This window comes from Trachinotus anak, unplaced genomic scaffold, assembly GCF_046630095.1.
Source record: "Trachinotus anak isolate AG129_WGS33_773 ecotype Australia unplaced genomic scaffold, CSIRO_AGI_Tana_v1 ptg000002l, whole genome shotgun sequence".
Taxonomy (NCBI): Eukaryota; Metazoa; Chordata; class Actinopteri; order Carangiformes; family Carangidae; genus Trachinotus; species Trachinotus anak.
The window spans coordinates 28,940,283-28,965,779 of NW_027273853.1; the positions used below are offsets into that span (position 1 = coordinate 28,940,283).

Below are 25,497 nucleotides of genomic sequence, written 5' to 3' on the forward strand. Positions count from 1 at the left end.
TGGTCTCAAGCTGGCTTCTCTGTCCTGTACAAAAATGACAACGACTTTTGGTTCTTAGTTTACTTCCTGGAACAGTTTGGTCAGTGACCAAACCAGAGTTCTTCATCAGCTCGAGTTTATCTTCATACTAAAAGGCTCAAAACTTCTTTTCCCACTGGTTTCCACTGAACTTCCACTGTGTTCACAACACTACATCTGGAGGTGTCCTGTTGAAGGTTCAACTCTAAGTGCTTGATGGTCCTGGTATGACCTTAAAGCTCCACACAGTATAAAGGCAGATGTCCATGTGTTTGTGATTATAAAGCAGGTCTAGGTTCTATATTAATACTGTGAAAGTATCAAAGCCTCAGTCCACAGAGAAATGCACACAGCCTGTATTCAGACACTGAGCCTTAAAACCAGCCGACAGGACTTTGTGATGTCACAACAAAGCAGTCACCACTACCAGGCACCCCCTAAGCCCCGCCCACCTGGACCCACCATCCAACCTTGGTTTCTCTGAGTGTTTTCCTGAAATCTGCTATATTTTTATTGGATCACTTAAAAAACAGAGGAGGGGTTCAGATCCTCTCTTCTGATTGGCTGACTGACCTGTTGTTACTAGAGCTCCAGAGAGAACCTGAGAGAGGAGATGTAAAACTACACTGAGATGGTTTTTGCTTCTTAAAACTACAAATATATCTTCTGATGGAGATCAACACTTTAAATAAAACACAGAAGTTAAAATGTGGAGCGTTAAATGATGATAATAATAATAATAATAATAATGAAGTTTATTGGTTTAGCAGCTTTCATACAAGAAATAGAGTTTAAAGTGACACCTCCCAGCCAATCAGAAACAGGTATTTTCTGTTGCCTTGGCAGCATAAAAGTTGAACCAGCAGTTAAACAGGAGTTCAAATGTACCACAGTTCGCCTCAGTGTGGTTCTCAATGTTACCACCAGATGGAGCTGAAGCTCCATCTGGAGCTGAACAGAGAAGAAAAACTCTGGAATGTGTCAAATCTGCTGAAAGTTGTCGCCTCCAGTTCATTGATGTTGTATCCAGATGTTTTAAGCAGCTGCAGAGATGTAGAACACAGAACCTAAATGATCAGGTTTGGGTCTCAGTTGCTCAGATCAAAGCTTTTAATCTGCTTTACTACGTCACTAACTTCATCCACTCTCCACCTTCCACACCCTGAACCCCACAGCTGAATTCTTCACATTCCCTCCTCTCAGTGGTCTAAAAGGACTGTGGGAAATGTATGAAATCAGTAACTGAAGTGGAGGCAAAAACAGCAGTTGGAACAAAGTGGATGAGTGTCAGTAACATGAACACTGTTAATCCAGACGTCACAGGAGGTGTAAACAGACCTCAGTCCAGTTTACAGCAGGTCATGTGTGACCTGATGATGGTGCTAGATGAACAGTCAGAGGATCAGCAGAGACGTTACAGGTGATCCACTGCAAACAGCTGTTCAGTCTGCTGGAGTCTACAGGAGTGAATGTGGTGCAGTGTTTCACCACAGAGAGGAGCTGCTGCACCGTCAAGGATCCGTTCAGCCAAACTGCAGTTTCTCACTCAGCTCAGTTTTATCTGAGATACGATTCAGAGATTTCTGCACAAGAAATAATGTTCTCCATCTCTAAACCTCCGAACATGAAACTCTGCATGGCTCAAAGAGAAAATGTTTCCTGTGTGTTTGTCTCTCAAACACTGAATTCTGCTGAGTATTTTTTGAAGTTCAGGATGTTGCAGAGCAGATAAGAAACATTTCTCCGTCAGTAACAACAGACGCTTCATCTCCAGCCAGAGGAAGTGAAGAGGCAGAGATGAAGCAGTCTCCTGCTCCGGAGTCTCAAGTGTGTCTTCAGTTTGCATGCGGACGTCCAGTCTCCTCCAGGAACTGTGTAACGTGTTTGACCTCAGGCTGTTTATTGGCTGTTGCTCAGGAGCACGTCAGCAGCAGGACAGAGTCACCGGTGCCCCGTTCGCTTCACATGTAACATTTTCCATTGATGGATAATGGATTGATCTGCGATCGAGCCCCAAACCTCGAGGACTGGTTTGTGACCTCATGTTAGGGTTTGTGTTTTTATGTTGCATAGTTGCTGTGTGATCACATGACCACGCAGCACACCTGGGATTCAACAAAGAATCTGTCATTGAGGTGTGGGTGAGGCTGCCTGTGGTGGGGTTTCAATGATCCTCTACAGACGTTTTACATCTTTCATTATTTCAGTTAATAGATCTGCTTCATGTTTTTTTTATCCATTTGTTATAAGAAAATAAAACCCATGGACTCAATTACAGACTAAACTGAGAATAAATGAAATGTTCTTGAAGTTCACTTTTCCAGCTTATTTGCTCAGAGACTCAAGAGCAAGGGAACTATTGATCATAAATCTGACAAGTAACACATTTTAATTAGATTTTACATTTTTATCTGGCTTTTTATAAGACTTCTACTTTCTTCACATTCCACATGCTTTTATTTTGTTATTCACATGCGACAGGATTTTATTTTGAAGGTCACTTCCGGTGTCTTCCTGTATCGTCTCAGTTAAATGCTGTGAGCTTGACCGTGCTGGTCCAGCGGCAGCTCTGCGACAGGACGGACGGTGCACACCCGCGGACCTGATTGAAGACTGCAGAATACACCCAGGTACAGGTGAATCTGTTGTATGGAATTGTGTGTGTGTGTGTGTGTGTGTGTGTGTGTGTGTGTGTGTGTGTGTGTGTGTGTGTGTGCGCGTGTGTGATGGCTGGAGCGTCACCGTCAGTAACAGTGACTCTGTGTTTATCAGCTGTAATAATCATATTAACAGCAGCTGTGTCTTTTGGCGGGAGCTGTGTTGACTCTGACTGTTAGTAGTAGTTGTAGTAGTAGTTGTAGTAGTAGTTGTAGTAGTAGTTGTAGTACTGCTGGGGAACTCTGCTGCAGGTGAACTGTGTGTTTCACAGTCTTCACATGTTTTATTGTGCAGTGAAATAAAATGAAACCTAACAACATTTAAAACTCGTGGAATCATCTGCTGCAGCTGAGAGCGTCCCAGGATGTTACACTACACTGGTTATTACAGTACACTCAGTGCTGTAAAGTAACTAAGTACATTTACTTGAGTACTGTAGTACTGGTACTTTCTGTATTTCTGATAGTACTTGAAACCTCTCACTGGCACACGTCAGAGGAAACACTGAACTTCTCTGTGCAGCTGCAGCTGAAACATATGATCAGCTTCATTATTTCTGTATTGATCCAAATATGTTAAACAACAGACGCCATCGTTATCGATTAATGAGCTGATCAATTTATCAGTTCACTGATGAACAGTTTCCCAGAGCCTGAAGTGACGTCACCACGACGACCCAGAAGCAGAGGATGTTAAATTAACTGTGAGATTCGTTAGAGAAATGACTGAAACCATGAATCGATGATCAGAATAGCTGCAGAATCATCAACTAATCCCACAGCATTCATGAAAATATGGAAACTGTGATGTTAACACCGGGACACGAGAGCATCAGTTGTCACGACAACAGTGTCAACTCTCAGCCTCCTGCGTGGTTTCACCCTCAGGTTTGATTTTGTTGGTTAAAACTTAGCTGAGGACGAACCGACGCTTTATGTGCTCGTCTAACTGCAGGAGTGAAGGAGGTTCTGTGTTCCTCTGCAGCATCACTTCCTGAGGTCATGGTGCAACAGCCGTGACGCTGATGCAGTGATGTGGTGGCTTTTATCCTGAGCAGGTGGAGCAGGTGGAGGAGGAGCAGGAGGAGCAGGTGGAGGAGGTGGAGGAGGAGCAGGAGGAGGAGGTGGAGGAGGAGCAGGTGGAGCAGGTGGAGGAGGAGCAGGAGGAGCAGGTGGAGGAGGTGGAGGAGCAGGTGGAGCAGGAGCAAGGGGAGCAGGTGGAGGAGGTGGAGGAGGAGCAGGAGGAGGAGGTGGAGGAGGAGCAGGAGGAGGAGGTGGAGGAGGAGCAGGAGGAGCAGGTGGAGGAGCAGGAGGAGCAGGTGTCTGCTGAAACTGAACCTTTGTTTTAATGGGATCTAATCACAAATTTATTGACAGAATCATTTAAAAATCTTTCATCACATCACAGTGATGTTGGACCACAGTTCCTGTGGGTTCCTGTGGAAACAGTGAGGTTCTCATATTAACAGTGAGGTTCCTGTGGGAACAGTGAGGTTCTTGTGTTAACAGTGAGGTTCCTGTGTTAATAGTGAGGTTCCTGTGTGAACAGTGAGGTTCCTGTGGGAACAGTGAGGTTCTCGTATTAACAGTGAGGTTCCTGTGGGAACAGTGAGGTTCTTGTGTTAACAGTGAGGTTCTCGTATTAACAGTGAGGTTCCTGTGTGAACAGTGAGGTTCCTGTGGGAACAGTGAGGTTCTCGTATTAACAGTGAGGTTCCTGTGTTAATAGTGAGGTTCCTGTGGGAACAGGGAGGTTCTTGTGTGAACAGTGAGGTTCCTGTGGGAACAGTGAGGTTCTCGTATTAACAGTGAGGTTCCTGTGTGAACAGTGAGGTTCCTGTGGGAACAGTGAGGTTCTCGTATTAACAGTGAGGTTCCTGTGTGAACAGGGAGGTTCCTGTGGGAACAGTGAGGTTCTGTCTCTGTGTGGTCTCCTCTCATTAACATGCAGCTCTCTCCTCCGCTCCAGCGGCTCTGAATACGTCGCCTCTTCCCCTGCAGGCTCCTCTGTTTTGGCTCGGCCGCTGTGGATTTCAGCCGCCGTGTGTTTTCTGTTTCCTGGCGTGCGTTCGTGCGTTCCGAGGCTCTCGGGGAGGTTCCAGCACCGTGAACAGAACGCCTCTGTCAGCGAGGAGCTGCAGACCGAGCCGGGCTCCCAGAACAACACACAGTCCTCCAACCAGAGACTGACGGAGCTGGTCTCAGACTGGTCTCTATCACCTGGATCCTGTGAGCTCACAAACATCTCGTCATTAATTGAATTCACCAGGTTCTAATGTTTCACTCTGATCATCTAAACAAAACTGATCCTCACACAGTAGAACAGGAAAATTCAAATTCAAAAACTCAGATTAATTGGCAACTTTTCTGATAATTGATCGTTAATCTTTGGATGTTGGTTGGTTTTCTGATGTTATTTAGACCAAATCAATAATCAATGAATGGTGAAAATTTTCACATTCATTGATTATAAAACTAACTTTTAGTTCACATTTGCCTTTGTAAGCATAATATACATATTCAACACTGCCCCAAATACTCTCCCCAGCGACTGTATTTCCTCCTGTTTGTTCGATAGAAACTACAGTGAGCAGCTGTTTTAGAAAATTAATGAGACTTATTAATGAAACTAAATATTAATGAGGTGATTTTAAAGATTCACATGAACCAATGAGAGACACAGTCAGAGGAGGGAAGTGTTGAGAGACGGACTCGCTGGTTCGCCTCTGGTGAGAGACGTTAGATGAAAGACAGAGTCAGAAACGTCCCTGTTGTGCCTGTGGCTGTGAGCACCTGCTGCCGTCCTGAGTCCACCTGTGTGGCGGTGGATTGTGGTTCTGTGAGGCACAGAAACAGACGCTGGATGTGAACATGGGTCGTTGTCTGAGAGGAATATTATTTTCTTATGATTTACATAAATGGCACAGTGGAGGATGCTGCCGCGGCAGACACAGTCTCACCACCAGGAAAAAGGTCAGCGACTGGTTTCACCCACAGCAGCCGAACAAGCCCACAGTCAGATATCAGATATCAGCCTGTGGGTCTGTCACAAAGCCTCGGGCCGTCCGGAGCTCGCTGACCTCATGTACGATTGTGTGTAAACTACACACGACTGTGGGCTGATGACAGTCTGAGTCCTGTGTCCCTGCAGAGCGTTGCTTCTCTGTGTTCACAAATTTTAACATTAGACATCTGCAAGACCAAATTAAGCACATGAACATTTATACAAAACGTCGAGACTGTCCTGTAACAAAGGTCAGAGGTCGTCTGTCAGCAGGTCACCATGACCCATAGTTAGGTTTTGTTGCTAGGCGACATCTAGTGGTCGTAGTGATGATGACAGGAGCAAAGGGAAAAGTGCGGTGACGTAGTTTATAGAGCGACAAAGTCCACGTCAGGAGGAGGTTGGGGTGGATGGATGAATGTGACCCAGGAGAGCGGTGTTCGATTCCCATGTGACAGGAGCAGTTTATGTTGTTTCTATTATCCATGACCGTTCACTGTTATTATTGTAACCATGACAACAAACATTGTCTGATGTTGAGGAAGAACTTATTTTAACCCAAATCACCATCTTTTCCTAAACCTGACCAAGCCATGAACATTATTATAGTAACCATGGTGATGAACGTAGATGTGCCGCTCTCTGTACAGTCCATGTGTTTATTATCGTAACCGTGACAACCGAGGTCCGGTACGCCTGCCTCTGTAGGGACACTGTTTCAGGAGACACTGCTGTGAGTCGGATCAGAGGGTGGATGGTGATCAGGTTGGAGGAGCTGTTGAATTCCCGTCGTTCGTGTTCCTGTAATAACTGATGATCCTCTGACTCCTCCTCCAGCGCTGTCAGCAGGTCATGTGATGAGGCGTTACCATGGCGCCAGACTCTGGTGATGTTCTTCTGACTGTTGACTCACTGAAGCTTCTGTCGTCAAACTGGAAGCGTCAGTCTGGTTTTCCTCTCTGTCCTGCTCTGTGAAGATATTATGGGATGTCTACAGGACTCCATCCTCTCAGCAGAACATTGAGAGAGTATGAACTGATGACAGCAGGAAGTCTAACCACAAGTGAAAGTATTAAAGAGGCCCATTACAGCAAACAGCCTGCGTCTCCCTGGGGTGCTGCCTGATTTAATCAGCGGGTGGAGGCTCCTGCGAGAGCCAGCCAGCCGCCGGCTCCATGGAAACCAGGAGGAGGAGGAAAAGAAGTGGGAGACGGTTTTGTAGCCGCTGTCAGCTGGAGAGGGAGGGAGACAGGGCTACATGTGTGTGTGAGGATCATGCCTGTCGCCATGGCAACTGTGGTCCCTGAGAAACGTCTGCACAGGTGGAGTCAGTTACCTGCCGGCTCCTGCAGGCCTCAGCAGCTCGACCCTGATGCATCGCCCATGATTGACGTTTTGATTTACAGACTGAAGAGCCGGGCGTCAGTCGATGGTGCAGTTTTCCTTCACCACAGAGGTCACACAGCAAAGAGCATGCAAAGCGATTTTTCTACACAAACAGCAGCATGGCTGCGGTTATGACTGAGTGAAAAACATTCATCCACTCTTTTTGTGGCTCAGGTTGGAGGAACACTTTCCTCTGGACACTGATCCAGCTATAAAACAAATCATGTGACCCTGGTTACACAAACCATGGAAACCATTCACCTCCATCCTGTTGTCGACTGCATCTCCGTCCAGATTCTGTCGACATGGAGGAGCGAAAAATACCTGATCTGAGCAGCCTCCCCCTTCATGCTGTTGCCATGGTAACAGAGGGCAGAGGATCCTCGCCGCCATGTGCTGTGTTCAGCACGTGAGCGCGTGCTGGATTCAGGGCGTCTGAAGGTTTCTTAGAGCTTCATCACAGCATCACATCAAAGGGTTTCTCTGCAGCTCAGCGAGTCCTCCGGCCAATCAGAGCCCTCCCTCATCCACACCCTCCAGTGTGTCACTGAGAGAACGCAGTACTGTACCAATACAAGTACTAGTCATTGTAGTAGTAGCACATTGAGTCTACGATTCACAGTAATGATAAACCAGAACAACTGGAGAACAACAAGAGTTTGTCACAGTATTAACTGTAAAACATGAGCCGTCCTGAAAACCTCACTAAATATATAAGAGCCAGCTGCAGTCCCAGTGTCAATAGTAATAATCATAATAATAATAACTGATATTAACAGTAAAATAATACACAGAACGAGAACACAGAGCTATAAAAAGACATTTGAAAGGAGGTAAAATCGGTTTCGTTGAATTATAATGACAGCATCAGTCTCTTACTATAGTAACGGTTGTGTCTTGGTTAGGTTTAGGAAAAGATGGTGATTTGGGTTAAAATAAGTTCTTCCTCAACATTAGACGATCTCTGTTGTCATGGTTACAATAACAACAGTGAACGGTCATGGATAATAGAAACAACATAAACTGCTCCTGTCACATGGGAATCGAACACCGCTCTCCTGTGTCATATTCATCCATCCACCCCAACCTCCTCCTGACATGGACTTTGTCGCTCTATAAACTACGTCACCGCACTTTTCCCTTTGCTCCTGTCATCATTACTATGACCACTAGATGTCGCCTAGCAACAAAACCTAACTATGGGTCATGGTGACCTGCTGACAGACGACCTGTGACCTTTGTTACAGGACAGCCTCAGGAAGTCAGGTGACATCAGTACAGAGCCACAAATGATTGGACTGTAACACAGGACGCTGTTGTTTGTTTTTTTCAGACCGAGTCGACGTTGTTGCTTCAAACCACCATCGTTCTTTCACCTCGTTGCTCGTACAGGTCGTATCAGAGGGACCACGGCCTCTGTGATCGTGCAGGTTGGATGACTTGTTGAAGCAGCGACACAGTTCTCGCTCCTGTAGTAGCTTTGGGATTAAATCACGTACGTCCTCGGCACCCTGGTGCCAGCTCGGGTTACCTCCAGAGGTTCTGTTCGCACTCACATCTGTTTATTTGTCAGGAGGATTGAAACTGAACTGATTCACACAGCGAAGGACGACTGTACTGAGCCCAGGTCTTATTCGAGTGTAGAACTAACTCTGATTCACTCTAATACCAGCTCGAGTATTAAAGCAACCTTCACTTGGACTGAAGGATGAACTGATTGGATTTTAGTGGTCAAAGGTCGAAGGTTGAATTTTTGGCCATAACTCAAGAATTCATTTGCTAATTATGACACAATTTAACACAGATAACAGGATAAAATGATGATGTGATGATATTTTATATCCAAAAGGTCAAAGGTCAACTTCACTGTGACGTCATAATGTTCTGCAGAAACATCTCTGGCCATTATTCAACGCTGTAACTCTGTTGTGACCATATTTCCTGTGACTGACTGATGGAGGCAAACTGCGAGGTGGTGATTGGATGTTGGTCATGCCTGCGTTAAAGCTCGGTAACGGCTGCCTCCCTCCTCTGTTACCATGACTTCATCGTGTTGTGAGGAGAGCTGTGAGCTCACTGATGTGTTGTGACATCATCAAGCAGGATTGTTTGAATCACTGTTGAACTAATGTTCTAATGTTCTCCTCGTTCTTCAGGCCGATAATGATGTCGGAGAACTTGGAGCACAGTGAAGACATCAGCGTCCTGCCCCCCCATGAGTTGGAGCCCCCAAGGGAGGAGGATGGACACTGCTCCCTACCTTTCAGGTGAGAAACTGCAGAGTAGCTGCAAACCGTCAGTCAGAGTGGAAACCTGAGACACTGAGGATTCTGGGTAAAAATATTCAAGAGAAGGAAAAATAGCAACAAGTGTAGAACAGGTCACCACAGCTGTGCACACCTTCAAACGGTGCCGACAACCACAACCACAAAGTCACCGTCGCCCCCCCCACCACCCCAGCCCCACCAGGAAAACTGTAACATGTTTTGTGCATGTGTCCACAGGTTTGTGTTCCAGGAAATAAGAACCAGGATGAAAAGAAATAAACAGCACAGAGTGCAACATGGAGAAAAGGTCATATTAACGGATTTTGCCACTATAATTATTCTTTGTTGCACTTCTTCTTCCATGTGGTCAGACTGTCAGCAGCTGAATCAGCTGTGATCAGATGGATCAGCTGTGATCAGCTGTGATCAGCTGTGATCAGATGGATCAGCTGTGATCAGCTGTGATCAGCTGTGATCAGCTGATGATCCTGATGTTCAGACTGTTTCACTGTGACACTGAAGGAAACTGAAAAACAGGAGGATTCTCAGTGAAGTTCTGCAGTTACAGGCAGCGTCTCTTCTTCTATGGTTATCAGAGGGTTTATTGATGTTTGTTTATGACTGACATCAGAGATGATGATGTCATCAGGAAGTGTAAGTCACCCCTGTGTTTCATGTCTGTGTGAAGCTTTAACAGTTACAGAGCTTTTATTTAGACTCACTTTTTTAAAAGTTAGGTTTCAATACAAATCATCATTTTAGGTACATTTAGGTACATTTTTAAGACGTTGGCAGGTGAACACACACACACAAACACACACACACACACACACATATGAGTGGTAAACATGGCAAAAGAAAACATCTGCACACAGGAAATGAAGCAACCTGCACGTCTTCCGTTGCAGAGCTCAGTGGTTTGATCCAAACATAGACACTTCTGTGGCAAACAAATATGAGCAGAGGAAGAAGCTAAAATACCAACAACACGGTATAAAAGAAGTAAAAGTTCTGCATTCAAGTCTTTACTTAAGTAAACAGTAGTAGCAGTAGTATTCAGAGCATCATGTAGTTACAGTATCGCAGTAAAAGTACTTCATTGTGCAGCAAACTGTCTCTGTGACTGATCTCTGATCAGATCATTTATCCTGAGTCTTGTTACTGTTGGAGCTGCTTTAACTGCATCAGATACACAAGTTTAGTCCACTGGTTCCCAACCTAGGGGTCAGGCCCCTCCAGAGGGTCACCAGGTAAATCTGAGGAGTCGTCACAGGATTCATGGGAAAGAAGAAGAAACAAAGTTCAGATTCACTGATCTGGATTTTTGGATCATTACAATTATTTAAATGAGAAGCAAAGTACAAGTACCTCAGTGTACTTAAGTGCAGTATTTGTGTAAAAGTACTTAGTTACTGTCCATGACTGTCAGATACATGTAGTAGGTCCGTGTCATGTTCTGCGAGGCGCTCGGTGTCGCTCTGATCTGAATGAACAGATGTGGTGGGGCTGCAGGGTGTGGACGAGCCTCACAGCTGGAGTCCAGAGGAAGCCAGATGTTGTGGACAGACAGCAGCGTCCAGATGCTGAGAGAACCAGAGTTAACAGTGTTTATCACACAGTGAACAAACATCATGTGGATGGTCCTGATCCCACCTCCTCCTCATCAACCCGCCCCCTCATTAGTCCTGACAAAGCGTGTGTGTGTGTGTGTGTGTGTGTGTGTTAGGGTGTTTGGCAGGAGATGAAAGCTGAGGAGACGTGCAGGAGAGACAATAGACAGAGAGGGAAAGCCTCAGTGTCTCTCACTGCTCTGTTATTCCTGTCACGTACTAAACAAGCTGCAGAATGAGAGGGTGTGTGTGTGTGTGTGGGTGTGTGTGTGTGTGTGTGTGTGTGTGTTTGCAGAAGCACGTGCAGTCAGCTCACGTTTCCAGGCAGCAGAGCTCAGAGAGAGACAGAGAGGCTGATGGGAAGAAGGAGGAGGTGTGTGAGTGTGTGTGTGTGTGTGTGTGTGTGTGTGTGTGTATAGCTGGTGTAAAGCCTTAATTCACTCTTGCTGACAGAGAGCTATGTTCTCTTAAAGCCCACCAGGACACACACACTCACACACACTCACACACACACACAGACTAAAGCCAGCAGTGCAGTTTAGTTTTGTTCAGAATCATCGTGGTTTAAATCCTAACGACGCAGGATGATGACGCCTCGTGACGTAGTGACTCTTCTCCCTGCAGGTGAACAGCCGTAGCTAACGAGCTAACTGCTAACTGCTAACTCATTAGCCTGCTGGGCCACCGCTGTTATAGACCTGATGAGGCGGCGCCTTCCTGCCGTTTCCTCCAGTGGTCATTCGTGATACTGCGACGACAAAATGTCCTCCTGCCTTTTTCCCGTCCTAACCTGCATCACCACCGTCATGTTTGATCTCCAGGGGGCGTTATCAGCGACCAATCAGAGCAACGAGACATGTGACGCAGCACAGAGCGGCAGATAACTGTAAACATACGACAGTGTTGGAGCAGTTGTTCTTCTTCTACAGAAAATTCTCCGTCCTGTTCGTTTGTTTCTGTCGAGCAGATTCAACGGACCTCTGCACGTCAGCGGCAGCCATCTTGGTTCTTAACAATGTCAGTCATCGTATCAAACGTGCTCCACCATCTGTGAGAGCGAATAAACCAGCTCGCTGATTGGTGCGGTTTCCAGGCTGCAGTGGACCAATCAGAGCAGACGCCGCTACTAAACTTTCTCCGTCCTTTCCCCTCAGTTTTATTTGTGTGATGTCATCAAGATGTAAAGTCTAGCAGCGGGAATGTGCCAGTGGGGGAAACACCAGTGAGCATGTGCAGTCGGCTGCAGCTGAGTGGCGCCGTCCCTGGGTCTGGTCCCGGCTGCCATCATGGCCGCCGCCGCTCAGGCACAACAGCTGCTGCAGATTTCCCTTCGTTCTGATTCGATAAGACGTCGTTGAAGAGGGAAAATAAACTCTCTTTGTTAGCTTAGCTCAGTCGCTAACGGGACAAAAAGTCTCTGCTGTGTCATGTCCTCCTGTGTCCTCGTGTCTCTGCTTCAGTTAAAACTAGATGGTGACACAGCTGATCAGCTCCTCCATGTTGCACTCGGCGGCTCTCAGCTCTGTCACGGCGACCCGCTGTTGGTCGTCGGCGCAGATTCACAGGTCAAAGTTCACTGAAGTTGAACTCAACTTGAAAAATTCCTGTTAAGTACGAACAAGCTGCAGAAGACATGAGACTGATGCATGAGACGAGACGTGTCCCACTGTCCTTGTTTCTGATCAGCGATGCCGTCGACCACGTGGCGGCTCCACGCTGCCACTCAGTTAAACCCTGTTTGACGTCTGAGTGCGAACACGGCCTCTGCTTCTCTGCCCCAGTTTCTCCATTCAGGCTCCAACTGTTCACATCATTAGTTCTTCTGTCGTGTGTGTGTGTGTTTGGGAAACCATGTAGGCCTTGTAGACAATCAGTCCTTTCACACACACACACACACACACACACACACACACACACACAGTCACCTCCTCACTGCACCGTCTCCAGTGTTTCTCAGCTGTTTTTCTTTTTGCATGAACTTCATGTTGATTTGCCTCCTCCTGTCATGACTCCATTTACATGACCATCCTCCATGAAATCAGATGCAACTGTGTGTGTGTGCGTGTGTGTGTGTGTGTGTGCGTGTCTGTAAAATCAAGGAGTCAGTCTTTAAACAGTATTTTTATTTTTGAGATAAAGCCCTGGACTCATCATCAACTTCGCCTCAGACACGACAGGTGAGGAAACTTCCCACCTGTACCGTCCTTTCGACATGAAAGTAACGGTTTAGAGACAGTCTTCTGTTCCTGACTCTGTGGCTGACGTTCTCCCTGCAGCCCCTCGGTGGGTCCACGTTCTGTGACATTGTCTCTGTGTAGTTTCTGTTGGCACTGGTGGAGCAGAAGTCGTCTCTGTTGTTTGTCTTGTTGTAGCAACATGTTTTACAATTTTAAATATTATATCTAGTTTAGTATGAAACTTCATTTTGATCTGCTGCTGTTTGCCAGTTCAAGTTACTGCGTTACACTGTTAATACAAACGCAACACCTCCTTTAATCATGTCAATTAAAAGCCCTCTAGCATTTCAATGGAGAGAAACCCTCAATTTCTTAACAGGGCTTTTATTGTGAAATATTTGCAGGCCGCCAGATGGGATTAAAGGACGACAAAGCAAAGTGGATCAGAGTGAATGAGTCAGACTTTAGACGAGTGACCCAGAACAATCAAGTCATTATATTGTTGAATTTATTCAAGTGTAACCGTACATTTAGTTTAACTGGCTGCAGGTCATGTGACAGGAACCAGGCGTTTACCCACCTGTGTTTTAACCCGGCCTGTGTTTGGGGGCTGGACGTTATTTATTCATGCCCCCCCTCGTTATTGGAGACCTGACTTTTCATTGACTGCAGGTTTTATTTGAGGAAATACAGTGTGCAGGTGTAAGCTTCTGGAAATACTCAGGTGTGTTCAGGTGAGGGGTGGGGTCTGCTTGTCGTGCAGGAAGCAGGACACAACACAAACAGTGTTTTGTTTACATCATAGGTCTGTTGTTGTTTCCTCCTCCTCTCTCCAGGTCAACATTTTCATTCACGTCTGCTTCTCCTTCACCCTCAGATCTTTGTGTTCTTCTGGTTTCAGTCACATGATGAGTGTCCAGCTCCTGGAGGAGCAGCTTCGTGTTGAAAGTCTAACTGCAGCCTGACAACATGTCAGCGTCGCTGATATCTGTGGTCACATTTACATCCTCTCAACCACGTGGCTGCTGATAACAGAGAAACTGATTAAAGCGCTGTCTGATGTAACGCTGAGACAGCTGCACATAAACAGCCTGAGTGGACGGGAGGTCACCACAGGACACCGAGCTGCTCTGTTTGTGTTTGTGTGTTAAACTGAATTCAACTAATTTCATTAAGGTCAGAGCAGAGGAGAGTCTCCACTGTCAGGTTTTAATCAAGAGACTAAACTCCCCAAACATACAACGATACATGATGACGTCACCACAGGAAACTGTGCTCGCAGCTGTTTCCTAATCTTTTGTTGACAAAATAATGAATCGATAATTTGAAAAAAGAATTTGCAGATTGTTCAGTCCTCTCACCGCTCCCTTTAAATGGTGCGACGTGTGAGAGACTGTTCTCACACCCTGCAGGAAACACTTCACACCTCCTTCCTCCCTGTGTTGATGCAGTGGTTCCTTCTGTCAGACTCAGCACAGAACCAAGAACCATGTTCCTCAACAAACCCCAGGTTCTTACCAACTGTTTCTGTTTCTTTCAAAAACATATTTACTCTATTTTTTTTTTTTATCCAACTTTGTCTGAGAATCACCCTGAGGATTTACAGTGATCCTGAGACTGAAACTAGATCCAGGGACTAAAAGAGCTGGACTCAGAGACTTCCTGACTGTCTGCAGGAGGAGAAGTCTCAGTTTCTCTGACTTTCTCACCTTTAAGGTTTAATTCAGCTGTGTTCATCCAGTCATATCTTGCATGCTGTGGATTATTCTCCACTGAAAGCACCAGTTCATCTGTTAACTACACCTCCTGTTAACATCCTGACAGGTGGAGAAAATCATTTCTGTTGTGTCAACCAGTGTTGGTAAGAAAACATAACAAATGAATGAAAGACAAAATATATGAGTCTACGACCTGCAGCCTGAATCTGAACCTTCATGTTTTCTAAGGAGCTGTGGGAGCGACCAAACATGAATGTGTTCGTCACTGTTTCAATGCTGCATTTTCCCCGCCACTGTGAGTGTGAGCTCTCTGTTCATCCTGCACAAGGTCAGAAATTGTTAGATTTTTGCTGAAGCGCTGTCTTTTCCTAAGCTTTCAGTTGTCAGTGAACATCTCCTTTCGCGGTCTGTGTTCACGTCTCTGTCTGATCTGCAGCTCCTGCAGCTCCTCACAGGTCCGGCCTGCAGCTCTGCTAACATTTAGCCGAGATGACTCATTTCCTAAGTTCAGAGAGTTGATCAAATATTTTTGATCCAAGCACCAAAGGTCGGATCAAATCTGCGTCACTGTTTTCTGCACCAGCTCTGATCCTCATCACTCTGCAGCCTCTGTGAACCGGTTCTCTGCAGAAACCGTAGTGTGTGTGTTGGCTCTGATCTAATGTGACGTGATGTGTCCTGCAGGCTGCAGCTGATCGACGACCTCTCCTACGAAGACGTGAAGAAGTGCTACAGAGGCTCAGTGAGTCCTTCACCCTGCAACACAAACACTCAGACACAATAAGAGCTGAGCTGAAAGTGACGACATGTCAACACTGCCGAGGTCTCATAATACCACACCTACAGATGCATGGGGCCGATATAACACCACACACACACACACACAGCTCTGTAGTTGTTGTCAGAGGTCCACAGATGAAGACAGGCCAGCAGGAGTCTTTTCAAATCTTTTTTTAAGTCTCTGCAGAAGTTTCCGGCGTCTGTCTCGTCTCCATGGGAACATGTTGAGGTGTGTGTGTGTGTGTGTGTGTGTGTGTGTGTGTGTGTGTTACAATCAAACAGCAGCAGTGTAAACAGATGAATTCACAGATTAAATGGCAGATATTAGTTTAAAGATTCTCTGCACCTTCGTTGAGAGTCTGCAGGTCGTTTATCAGAGAGTCTGTAAAGTTCCTGTCTCTCCTCACACAGATTAAGTGTGAGGTCGCACTAACAGAAGGAGGCAGGTTAACACACGTTGGTGATGTGTTTCTGCTGGACTCACAAAGTTTTCCTGGGAGATTTCTCCGTCGCAGCACAGATGGTCCCTGCTCTCTGTCGTCGTCTGAGGCCAAAAAAACATCCAGACAATCTAAAGTGAATCAGACATTAAATATAAAAAGTTGCAACTAAACCAGATTTTCAGAAGGAAAAGTAAAGTAACTGGTATTAATAAATGTGATTATTTTGAACCACTGTACTTTACTTTTCAAGCTGTTATTTATTTAACACCTGTAGTTACTGTTCAGATCCAGACTTTACATTAAAATAATGATCAAAGGTTTCATGTCTTGTGAGGTTGATGTGCACAGTGATGTTAGTACCAGTCTCTGCTTGTGTCAGTTCTTATGGTGACTGGTCGCTTTAAGATTCTCCTCAGGTTTTCATGGTTTAACCAGAGACTGAGCTCTGAGGCTCTGTCTGTCTTCACCTGTAAGAACATCTAGAGGTGAAACAATAAAGTACAAGCTGAAACTCCAAACCTTCATAAAAACTCTTCAGTGTCAGAGTTTCAGCTTCAGGAGCTCCGGCCGGAGAGCGAGGCGTCGAGCGGCCGCTTCTGCTTCTGTTGTTTCAGTCTTTGTTGTTTCAGACAGGAGCAGGAAGCCAGGAAGTCACTGTCTGGCTCACAGAGAATAAAGAAGCACAGGTGTGTGAGGGAGGGAGGTGTTTACATGATGTAACTTCTGACCCAGATATCAGGACCCAAAACAATACTCAGGCAAAAGATCCCAGACAGCAGAGTCAGTCTGTCAGATCCGAGTCCAAAATCCTAAATACAGCAAGAAAAATACAGTGACACGTATTTAAAGTATCAATAATCATATCTGTCAATATACTGTACATCACCTGTCATATATATTTAGATATAAACTTTATGATCTCATGAGACAAAGACCTGAGAAACAGTCTGACAACAACAACACAGAAAAGACAAACAGCTGCAATCAACAGGAATCAATCAAAACAGTTATAAAAGACAAAAAATATGAGATGATAAAGATTAAAAATGTCAGAGAGGAAAAAACATCCAGCTCCAGGTAGAAATGAAATATCTGAGGCTGAGGTTTGAGGAAAATGTGATTCATGTGAAAACAAATGGACCAAGAACAGAGTCCTGTGGCCCCCCAGCAACAGCTCTACCTGCTCTCATGATACTCATATTGATTTTAACCACAACACCTCAGTGACATCTGGATACGTGAAGACAAACACTGATTATCAGTGATTGACTGTGTCCCTCCTTCTGTCCACAGACCGTCAGCAAGTACAACTCTCAGTACCACAAACTGTTCCAGACTGTTCCTAAGGAGGAGATCCTGATGAAAGGTACAGAGGGAGGGCAGCGGGACAGATGTTTCCCCTCACCTGAGCTGACTCACTTTATATTTAACCTGCTCAGCTGATGTTGAACTACATGTTGCTTCCAGTTAGAGAAACATCTGTATGATGTTTGTTTCCAGCTGCAGTAGAAGTGAAGTGTCTCTCTGCTCTCTTCTTCTTCTTCTTCTTCTTCTTCTGCAGTGTACTCATGTGCGTTGTTGAGAGACATCCTGCTGCAGGGGCGACTCTACATCTCCAGGAACTGGCTGTGTTTCTACGCAAACCTGTTTGGTAAAGATATCAAGGTGAGATGATCAGAAAAATGTGGAAACACTTTTTCCATCCACATCCATCCATCCAATAATTCCAACTATGAAACTTAAAAAAAAAATCTTTCCAAACTGGACGAAGCTGAAAACAAACATATCTCACATCCATCATTAAATAATGACGGAGAACTTTTCATTAGGTCGGTCAGTCGGTCGGATGGTTGGTTGGTTGTTTGGTTGGTTGTTGGTTGGATAGTTGGTTGGTTGTTTGGTTGGTTGGTTGTTTGGTTGGTTGGTTGGTTGGTTGGTTGTTTGGTTGGTTGTTTGGTTGTTTGGTTGGATGGTTGGTTGGATGGTTGGATGGTTGGTTGGTTGGTTGGTTGGTTGGTTATAACTCATAAATAATCGCAATATGATTTTTTATACATATCGTGCAGCCCTGGTCCAGAGTTGAGGTTAAAGGTCATGCCACCTCAGTATCAGTCTAGATAAAGCTCAACACATGTTGTAATATATTGATTCTTAAACAGCTGTTCTCCCAGCTGTGCCCTGCTCAAGCGCAGCTGTTGAGGCAGCAGGAAGTGTTCAATCTAAATTCTTCTTCTCTGTATCTGTAGGTTTCTATTCCAGTGGTGTCAGTTCGGCTGGTGAAGAAGCACAAGACTGCCGGCCTGGTGCCGAACGGTCTGGCCATCACCATGGACACTGGACAGAAGGTAACAGGCAGGACAGGTGCACACCACAGACACACACTCAGGTAGAGAGAACCTGCTTTTGAACCTGCTGTTGAGGTGTTTCTGAACCAACAGAGGAAGTTTTCAATATTATAATAATATTTCAATTTTCAATAACTAAACATTTTTCTGTGGAGCTGTACAGTGACCTCCTGTCTGTCTGTCTGTCTGTCTGTCTGTCTGTCTGTCTGTCTGTCTGTCTGTCGGCAGTATGTGTTTGTGTCCCTGCTGTCCAGAGACAGTGTCTATGACGTCCTCAGGAGGATCTGCACTCACCTGCAGGTTTGTGGTTCACCTGTATGACAGATTTTTTTTTGGGGGGGGGGTCTGATCCAGTCTGACTGAGTCTCTGTCTGCAGGTGAACGGGAAGAGTCTGAGTCTGAAGCAGTACCTGGAGGAGCCCAGCTCTCTGTCTATGGTAACACAGTCTTTAACCTTCAACACAGGCCAGATGTTATTTGTCAATCTATCAATCAGTCGATCAATAAAACTTTATTTGTATAGAACTTTTCACACAGGTTAGTCACAATATGACGACAGTACAGTGACACAATGTGAGAATTAAAGAAAGCAATAAAAACATTAAGACTTTAAAAATAAGTTTGCAAAAAAGATAAAACAATCACAGCATCGATGACAGGAACATTTTAAAACATGTATAGAATCAAATTTATGATTAAATCAAATAGATAACAGATATAAAAACATTCTGATAAAAAATCTGAAGAGGTTTGAAGTTTGTGTTTAAAAACATCAATTCAACCTTTTTACCCTGAAAAACGTCGACTAATTAATCGATCATTAAAACGCGTCAGTTGCAGCTTCTCCTCGACTTTGATTCTTTGTGGAAACATTTAGTTTTATACCAGAACAGTATCGACACTATATTCACAGGCCTCCACAAACCGACTAATGAAGAGAGGAGAGAAACGAGTCCCAAAAAAAAAGCGTCAGTGAAGAAGAAACGACTCCTCAGTGTGAGGAGGAAATCAGCCGTGTTAGATATGAGTCACCGCTCAGTGAAAACAGGCTTAGTGGAATACCAGGAGCTGTTGTTTTGGTCCTGTGGTGACCCCCGCGACCCCTTCACGGTCCCTGGATAAGAGGCTTTCCCCGCGCTGCCTTCATATTCTGTCTGAAATACCATAATTATGAGCTACAGAAACTGAAGTGAAGTCAAAGCACCTATAAATACATTCATGTGACATTAGAGTCAGTGTTGGAGAATATTTTCCTCCATATGAACTCGTCCTCCTGCCTCCAGGTTGTGTTTCCCACTGTCCCTCTGTTTGAAACATGATGTCGTTCATCCCCTGATAAAGAAGCCGAGTCTGGACCCTCTGTCTGTCAGTCATCACACACCCATCTCCACACTGTCCTTTTTCTCTAAGGTTATTGACAAAATAATCTCATTTCAATTGACGTCTTTTATGAATAAAAAGATTCTTTTTAATAGTTTCCACTCTGGGTTCAGGGCAGACCAGAAGAGAGACAGCTGTAGTTAAGGTTACTACTGACTCACTCACTCTAGTTCTGTTAGAACCACATGTGACTCAGCGGATCCCAGAATCCTCCTGATCCTGACAGAAACATGGGTTCAGACCTCAGCAGGTCAGATATCTCAGCACCACGTGTCCGTCCCGACTCTGTCCTCACTGTCTTTTCTCTGTCAGGACGAGTATCCAGAGGTGTTGAAGTGGAGGAGGAAACCGTCGCTCCCTGCCGTCTCCTCGTCCCTCCCGGACCTGCTGGGAAACTCCTCCCCCAGCCTCACCGCCGACACGCCCTTCAGCCCGCACACACTCACCAGTAGGCCCGCCCACCTGCCAATCAAGAGTCAGGATCCCCAGAGTCACAGACAGTAGTGAGATGCTGAGCTGTGTGTTTGTGTGTGTGCAGGCAGCAGCCTGGAGACAGAGAAGATCCTGCTGACAGAGCCGGTACCTGAACTGGGTCACATGGAGTACCAGCTGCTGAAGCTCTTCATCCTGCTGTGAGTCCCGGCACACAAAAAACACACAACCATACAACCAGAACACACACAAACACACCCAGAGTCATCCAGAAAACACACAAAACACACAAAATCTGATTAAAACAGTGACATTCACAAACATCATGTTTTGAGCCTTTGAGGCTTCCATAGAAAACACGACCTGAAGCAGTGAGAGGATATGTTCACCGGTATATGTGTCAACATGAGCATCGCTGTTAGTTGTGTGTGTGTATATAAAGTGTTTTATATCTGAGGTGTGTTCAGGGTCCTCTGTAGTTTCCAGTTCTGCTGCTGGTCTGTGCTGCCACCTGCTGTTCATCCGTCCACATGAACGACAGCTGCTTCACTCACATTACAACAGATCTATAAAAACAGAACCAAGACAACAATGTTAAAATACTCCACTACACATAAAGTACAAAAGTATCATGAGCAAAATTACACAGTGAGATACTTCAGTCCACTGGTCCCCAGCCTGGGGGTCGGGGCCCTCAAAGAGTCACCAGATAAATCTGAGGAGAGGAAAGAAATAAAAACAAAGTTCAGAGACACAAACTGTACATTTCTGGACTTTTCTCTCACATTTCCTGTTTTATGAAATATTGGACAAAACGTGACAACGAGACAGATGTTTTTTATATCAAGAGTTACAAGCAGGAAACCTCTGGATTCAGCGACGAGTTGTATTTTATAATCTGTTATATAAAATCTTAATCTGAAATATAACAAGTAACAAATATAACAAGTAACTACAGCTGTAAAATAAATGTCAAACAGTAAAAAGTGAAACATTTTCCTTTGAAATATGGTGGAGTAAAAATATAAAGAACCTCCAAACTATATTTAACTACAGGAGTAAAGGTTCATATTTATTTTCCACAGCTGGTAAATTCCTAATAATTTACTTTCAGGTGTCAGGAAATAATCCAACACTAACTGTGTAAAGAAGAGACAGTGTTGATACATTTCAAATGAATTCATTCAAATTCAACGATAAACAGAGTCCAGAGTCTTTTATCTTGTGCAGTTTGTGTTGATGAAGCTGTATTTGACTGCGGTCACGTCAATAAACTTCTTTTAATTTGAATTTAAAATGTAGTCGCTGCAGAGTCGGTCAGCTGAACATGAAAATTCGTCCTCAGGCAAATACACAGTTTAAATAAAGTCAGTAATAAGTGAAAGAGGCTCATTGAATTATAGAGTCACTCTTCCAAATAATTTCCTCTGAAAATCAAAAATCACTTTTAAACTCAGCACAAGTGACTAAAATAACCAAGAACTTTGTAATTAGCTCTGAATGACGAAGATCTTTCCAGGAAATTGTTTAATAATAGATGAGTAAGATGAAGAATTACCAGGAAGTCAGATCATCATCATCACACCCTGTGAAAACACTGATACTCAAACTGCAGCTCTCTGAAAAGCCACCAACAGGAAGTGAGTTTTTATACTCTGCTGACCTTTGACCCTTGAAATCAGATGTTGTGACTCACCTCCAGGCTCCCGTGTGAGTATGATTCATGACACTTAGATCTCACTGAAGTTAGAGCATCTGTTTATCTGTCACAAAGCAGCAGGCCTTCAACATCGCTGCGACTCCAACTGATCATTGATCTGAAGTCCAGATTAAATCAGGTTCATACACTTATTATTTGTTGTTGTCGTCACTGTTTTAAGGTTCATTTCATTTTTCTGTCAAATTCAGCAACAGAAGAAAATTTTATTCTGTGTTTAATGAAGAAGTTGTGAAGGTGTGAATTTACCTGTGTGTGTGTGTGTGTGTGTTTGTGTGTCTCAGTGTCTTCCTGCTGGTGCTGTCGTCCTGTTACCTGGCCTTCAGAGTTTGTCGTCTGGAGCAGCAGCTCAGCTTCCTGAGCAGTCAGCCAACGCTGAGAGAGAGGTACACACACACACACACACATAATTTAACTGATGAACATTTTGGTTTAAATGTCAATAAAAGGTCAAAGTGTCATCATTTTCTAAAACATCTGTTGAGGAGTTTTTTTTTGTCAGACAAACTGTAAAAGTGTAAAATATTTTATAGAATTTTAAAAGAAACAAAAGTTGTGTCACGTTCAGGATCTTCCTCCCTCAGAGGTCTGCGAGCTGTGGTCCTTCCCAGCCGTCGACCACCGAGACGATCTGGTCGACGGAGTTTTTCCACGTTGCTGTTACGATCCTCTCGCTCTCTGTCAGAGTTGTTTCCTGACGTATTATTTTCATTACCTGCACGCAGTGAATCTTGGGACAGATCCACCTGTTGGATCTGGACACATTTCTCAGCTGCATCTGAAGGAGCCTTTGAGATGCATCCTGGTGACGGCGCAGTGACGCCGCAGTCTTCTAATGCAGCCTCTGGTTTAGGACACAGATAAAGAAAAGCAGCTTATTCTCACAAATGGACGTGAAAATATTACCTGAGGAAGAATCAGTTCACTGTTGTTTCAGCTCCACTGCCGATGACGAAGTCAAAGAAACTCTGATAGACCCTAAGAGTTAACTGACACACTGCTTTGCATTGGTTTTACAGGTGTGGAGAGGTGCCGTGTTGGCTGGCCAATCAGAGGACAGGAACCTGACGCTGGAGCCAATCGAAGTCAAGAAGAAAATCTGCACTTACATAGACTTGCCTTTAGGTGGCGGCGGTGAGAGGAGACGGCTCTCAGGTGGAGACAAGACGACTGTAGCAGCCGTCAGCATCTGGACCTCTGACCCCGCTGCGCCCTGGTTACCATAGAGACGTCACAATAGTCAACACAAACAGTAGACTGACCTCTGACCTCTAAGGCCGTCGTGTTTCAGTGGACATGTAGAGATCGAACGGCCAAGGAGCAACAACACGCTGTAACATAACTGAGATGTAGATTTATCCTGTGGAGCAGAGTGTGTGTGTTTGTGTGTGTGTGTGTGTGTGTGTGTGTGTGTGTGTGTGTGTGTGTGTGTGTCTGTCTGTCTGTGTGTGTCTGTGTGTGTCTGTGTGTGTGTGTGTGTGTGTGTGTGTGTGTGTACATACATATCAGACAGAGAAGTCCTTGTGGATCCACATAAACATTGACTAACACACACTGACTGTTAATGAATCAGTGGCTGTGAGGAGCCGGGGCCTGAAGTGTTTCTCCTGAATGTTGCTGAACAGAGTCACATGTTCTCTCCAGTTACTACATTACCCATGAGCCTCCGTTAGCGGCGCACACGGCTGAATTTTAAGCTCTGTGATTGGATGTTTGTTGCAGCTTTAGAGACGTGGTGGACTTCTCCCCTTCAGACGTCTTGTAGCTTTGACTCTTTGTGAAAGAACCAGATGTTTTCTCACAGCTGTTCATCAGTCTCGTCATGTGATGTGGTGATGTCAGTCGTCTGCTGCAGAGCCTGTCATCTTAAAAACCTTTTACTTTTCCTGATGCTTGTTGACACAAACTGTGTCAATTAATACCTCCAAATCTAAATCTGTATTTTTATTTATATCAGTGCTTCCAACCTTTTTCAGCCCATGTCCCACTTGAAAATGTCAGAAATGTTGGTGGCCATCACCCCCATAGAAACACAGAGGCCAAATAAGTCCTTCTCAGAGCATGTTTTATTTTAATGATAATGATCGAACATTCAGGACTGAACTGAATTTTATCTTGTTGGTCACTCTGGTTTTCACTTGTTATTTTCTCTATTTAAAAAATCCCATTTCCAGTATGAACCTGCAGGGGAAAGAATCCCGAGCCGGACTCCCTAGTCTGGATCCGGATTTATCTGGATGAAATCTCAGGTAGTTCACAATCAGGAAAATGACCAGTAACCAGTTCTGAGGAAAGGGTAATCTTGTATCACATCATCCTGTCTGTCTCTGCACTGTTGTTGACTGACTGATGGATGTGAAACTCTCCTGGATGAATCATCAGTACAAAAGAACTGTATCAGAAAATATCTGCTTCTCTCTAAAAAAGTTGAAGCTAAATGAGAAGAGTCTACTACAACTCCCAGAATCCTCGCTGTGAGAAAAACGTAATGAAAAAGGTGTAAAAATCTGTGCCTTGTTGGTTCAGAAAACAGTCTGCAGTCCCAACAGATTACTGACTCGTTCCTGCTGAAAACCACAGACTGGTTTATATCATGTTGCTCTTTCTTCTTCTCAGGTTCTGGGATGAGACGTTTTTCCTTGGTTTAAAATGTTTGTTGTGGTAACATGAGCCAGTCTCATTAAATTATCCAGGAGACTCATGAAATCATTACTTAAAGAAAAAAGTCAGATACAGATTTATGTTGGAAAAACTTCAGGAGCCTGCTGCTCTGCTCACTTTGTTCCATTCACATCTCAACCAACTGAAAAAAAAACATCATTAAAAGTCACAGACTTCTTAGGATTTACAAAGTAACTACAGAGAATGAATCCGATTCAATAAAGTGGATTTACATGTGGAGGACTGAAGCCGTTTGTCACTGCAGGCTGAATGTGACTGTTAAAGACTCTTTCCCTGAATGTGAACCTGATTGTTTTGTTTTTGAAAATATGCTGTCAGTGCCAAACGTGTTCATCTGTTCACCGAGGTGTTTGTGTGGTGATACTGATGAAGAAGGGAAGCTTGTACCTGAGCAGAGCTGGACTTCTGTGTCGAGTCCAAATCTGCCCGTTAAATAGTCTACACAGTAAAAATATCTGTACAGAACGTGATGTGATGTGGCTGAAGTTAGGACGAGTGCGTCTGTATTTGATGGAGAGGATGGAGGTGGTGATGCTGGCTCTGAAGAGACACTGGTTTGTTGTAGTTCTGGCTGTAAGATCACTATTAAACACATTTCCTTCTCTAGACATGTCTTCAATTACAATATGAGCCACAGCACCAAAACACACTGTAAAGGTCCATAAAGAATAAAGTGAGATTAAAGAAAACAGTAAAAACAACATGGACTGCAGTGACGGTGAAGTCCTGGATCTTTCCTCTGAAAAGCCACATGGGGGCGACAGAGCAGTTATTTTAAATTTTACTTCCCAGCAGTAACCTGTGTCTGGATGTTACTCAAAACGTATTGAAAATCTAGTGGCAGGTAAACTGACCTTCAGTTGTTATTCCATTAACACTTC

At 44.6% G+C, this 25,497-nt stretch overlaps 1 protein-coding gene across 6 annotated transcripts; it reads left to right on the forward strand.

Moving 5' to 3' along the window:
• Positions 1–766: 766 nt before the first annotated feature.
• Positions 767–25,224, forward strand: LOC139607814 (GRAM domain-containing protein 2A). 6 transcript variants are annotated; one of them, XM_071461057.1, is made up of 13 exons: positions 767–2,648; positions 4,645–4,904; positions 9,222–9,332; positions 15,522–15,579; positions 17,354–17,426; positions 17,622–17,725; positions 18,307–18,405; positions 18,634–18,705; positions 18,783–18,842; positions 20,098–20,233; positions 20,324–20,417; positions 22,219–22,320; positions 22,954–25,224. In XM_071461057.1, exons 3-13 carry the CDS (start codon positions 9,229–9,231, stop codon positions 23,000–23,002), a joined length of 951 nt encoding a protein of 316 aa, XP_071317158.1. In that variant the 5' UTR covers positions 767–2,648; positions 4,645–4,904; positions 9,222–9,228; the 3' UTR covers positions 23,003–25,224. The 6 variants fall into 6 exon arrangements, with proteins under 6 accessions (XP_071317158.1, XP_071317167.1, XP_071317174.1 ...); XM_071461066.1 differs by having other exon boundaries at positions 4,677–4,904; XM_071461047.1 differs by lacking the exon at positions 4,645–4,904 and having other exon boundaries at positions 769–2,048; positions 2,547–2,648.
• Positions 25,225–25,497: the final 273 nt, after the last annotated feature.

Excerpts from the sequence above, each read along its gene's own strand:
- LOC139607814 (XM_071461073.1), top strand. The coding sequence starts at position 9,229 with ATGATGTCGGAGAACTTGGAGCACAGTGAAGACATCAGCGTCCTGCCC. Across the intron at positions 18,706-18,782 it reads GGATCTGCACTCACCTGCAG|GTGAACGGGAAGAGTCTGAG; the intron begins GTTTGTGGTTCA and ends CTCTGTCTGCAG. Across the intron at positions 18,843-20,097 it reads AGCCCAGCTCTCTGTCTATG|GACGAGTATCCAGAGGTGTT; the intron begins GTAACACAGTCT and ends TTTCTCTGTCAG.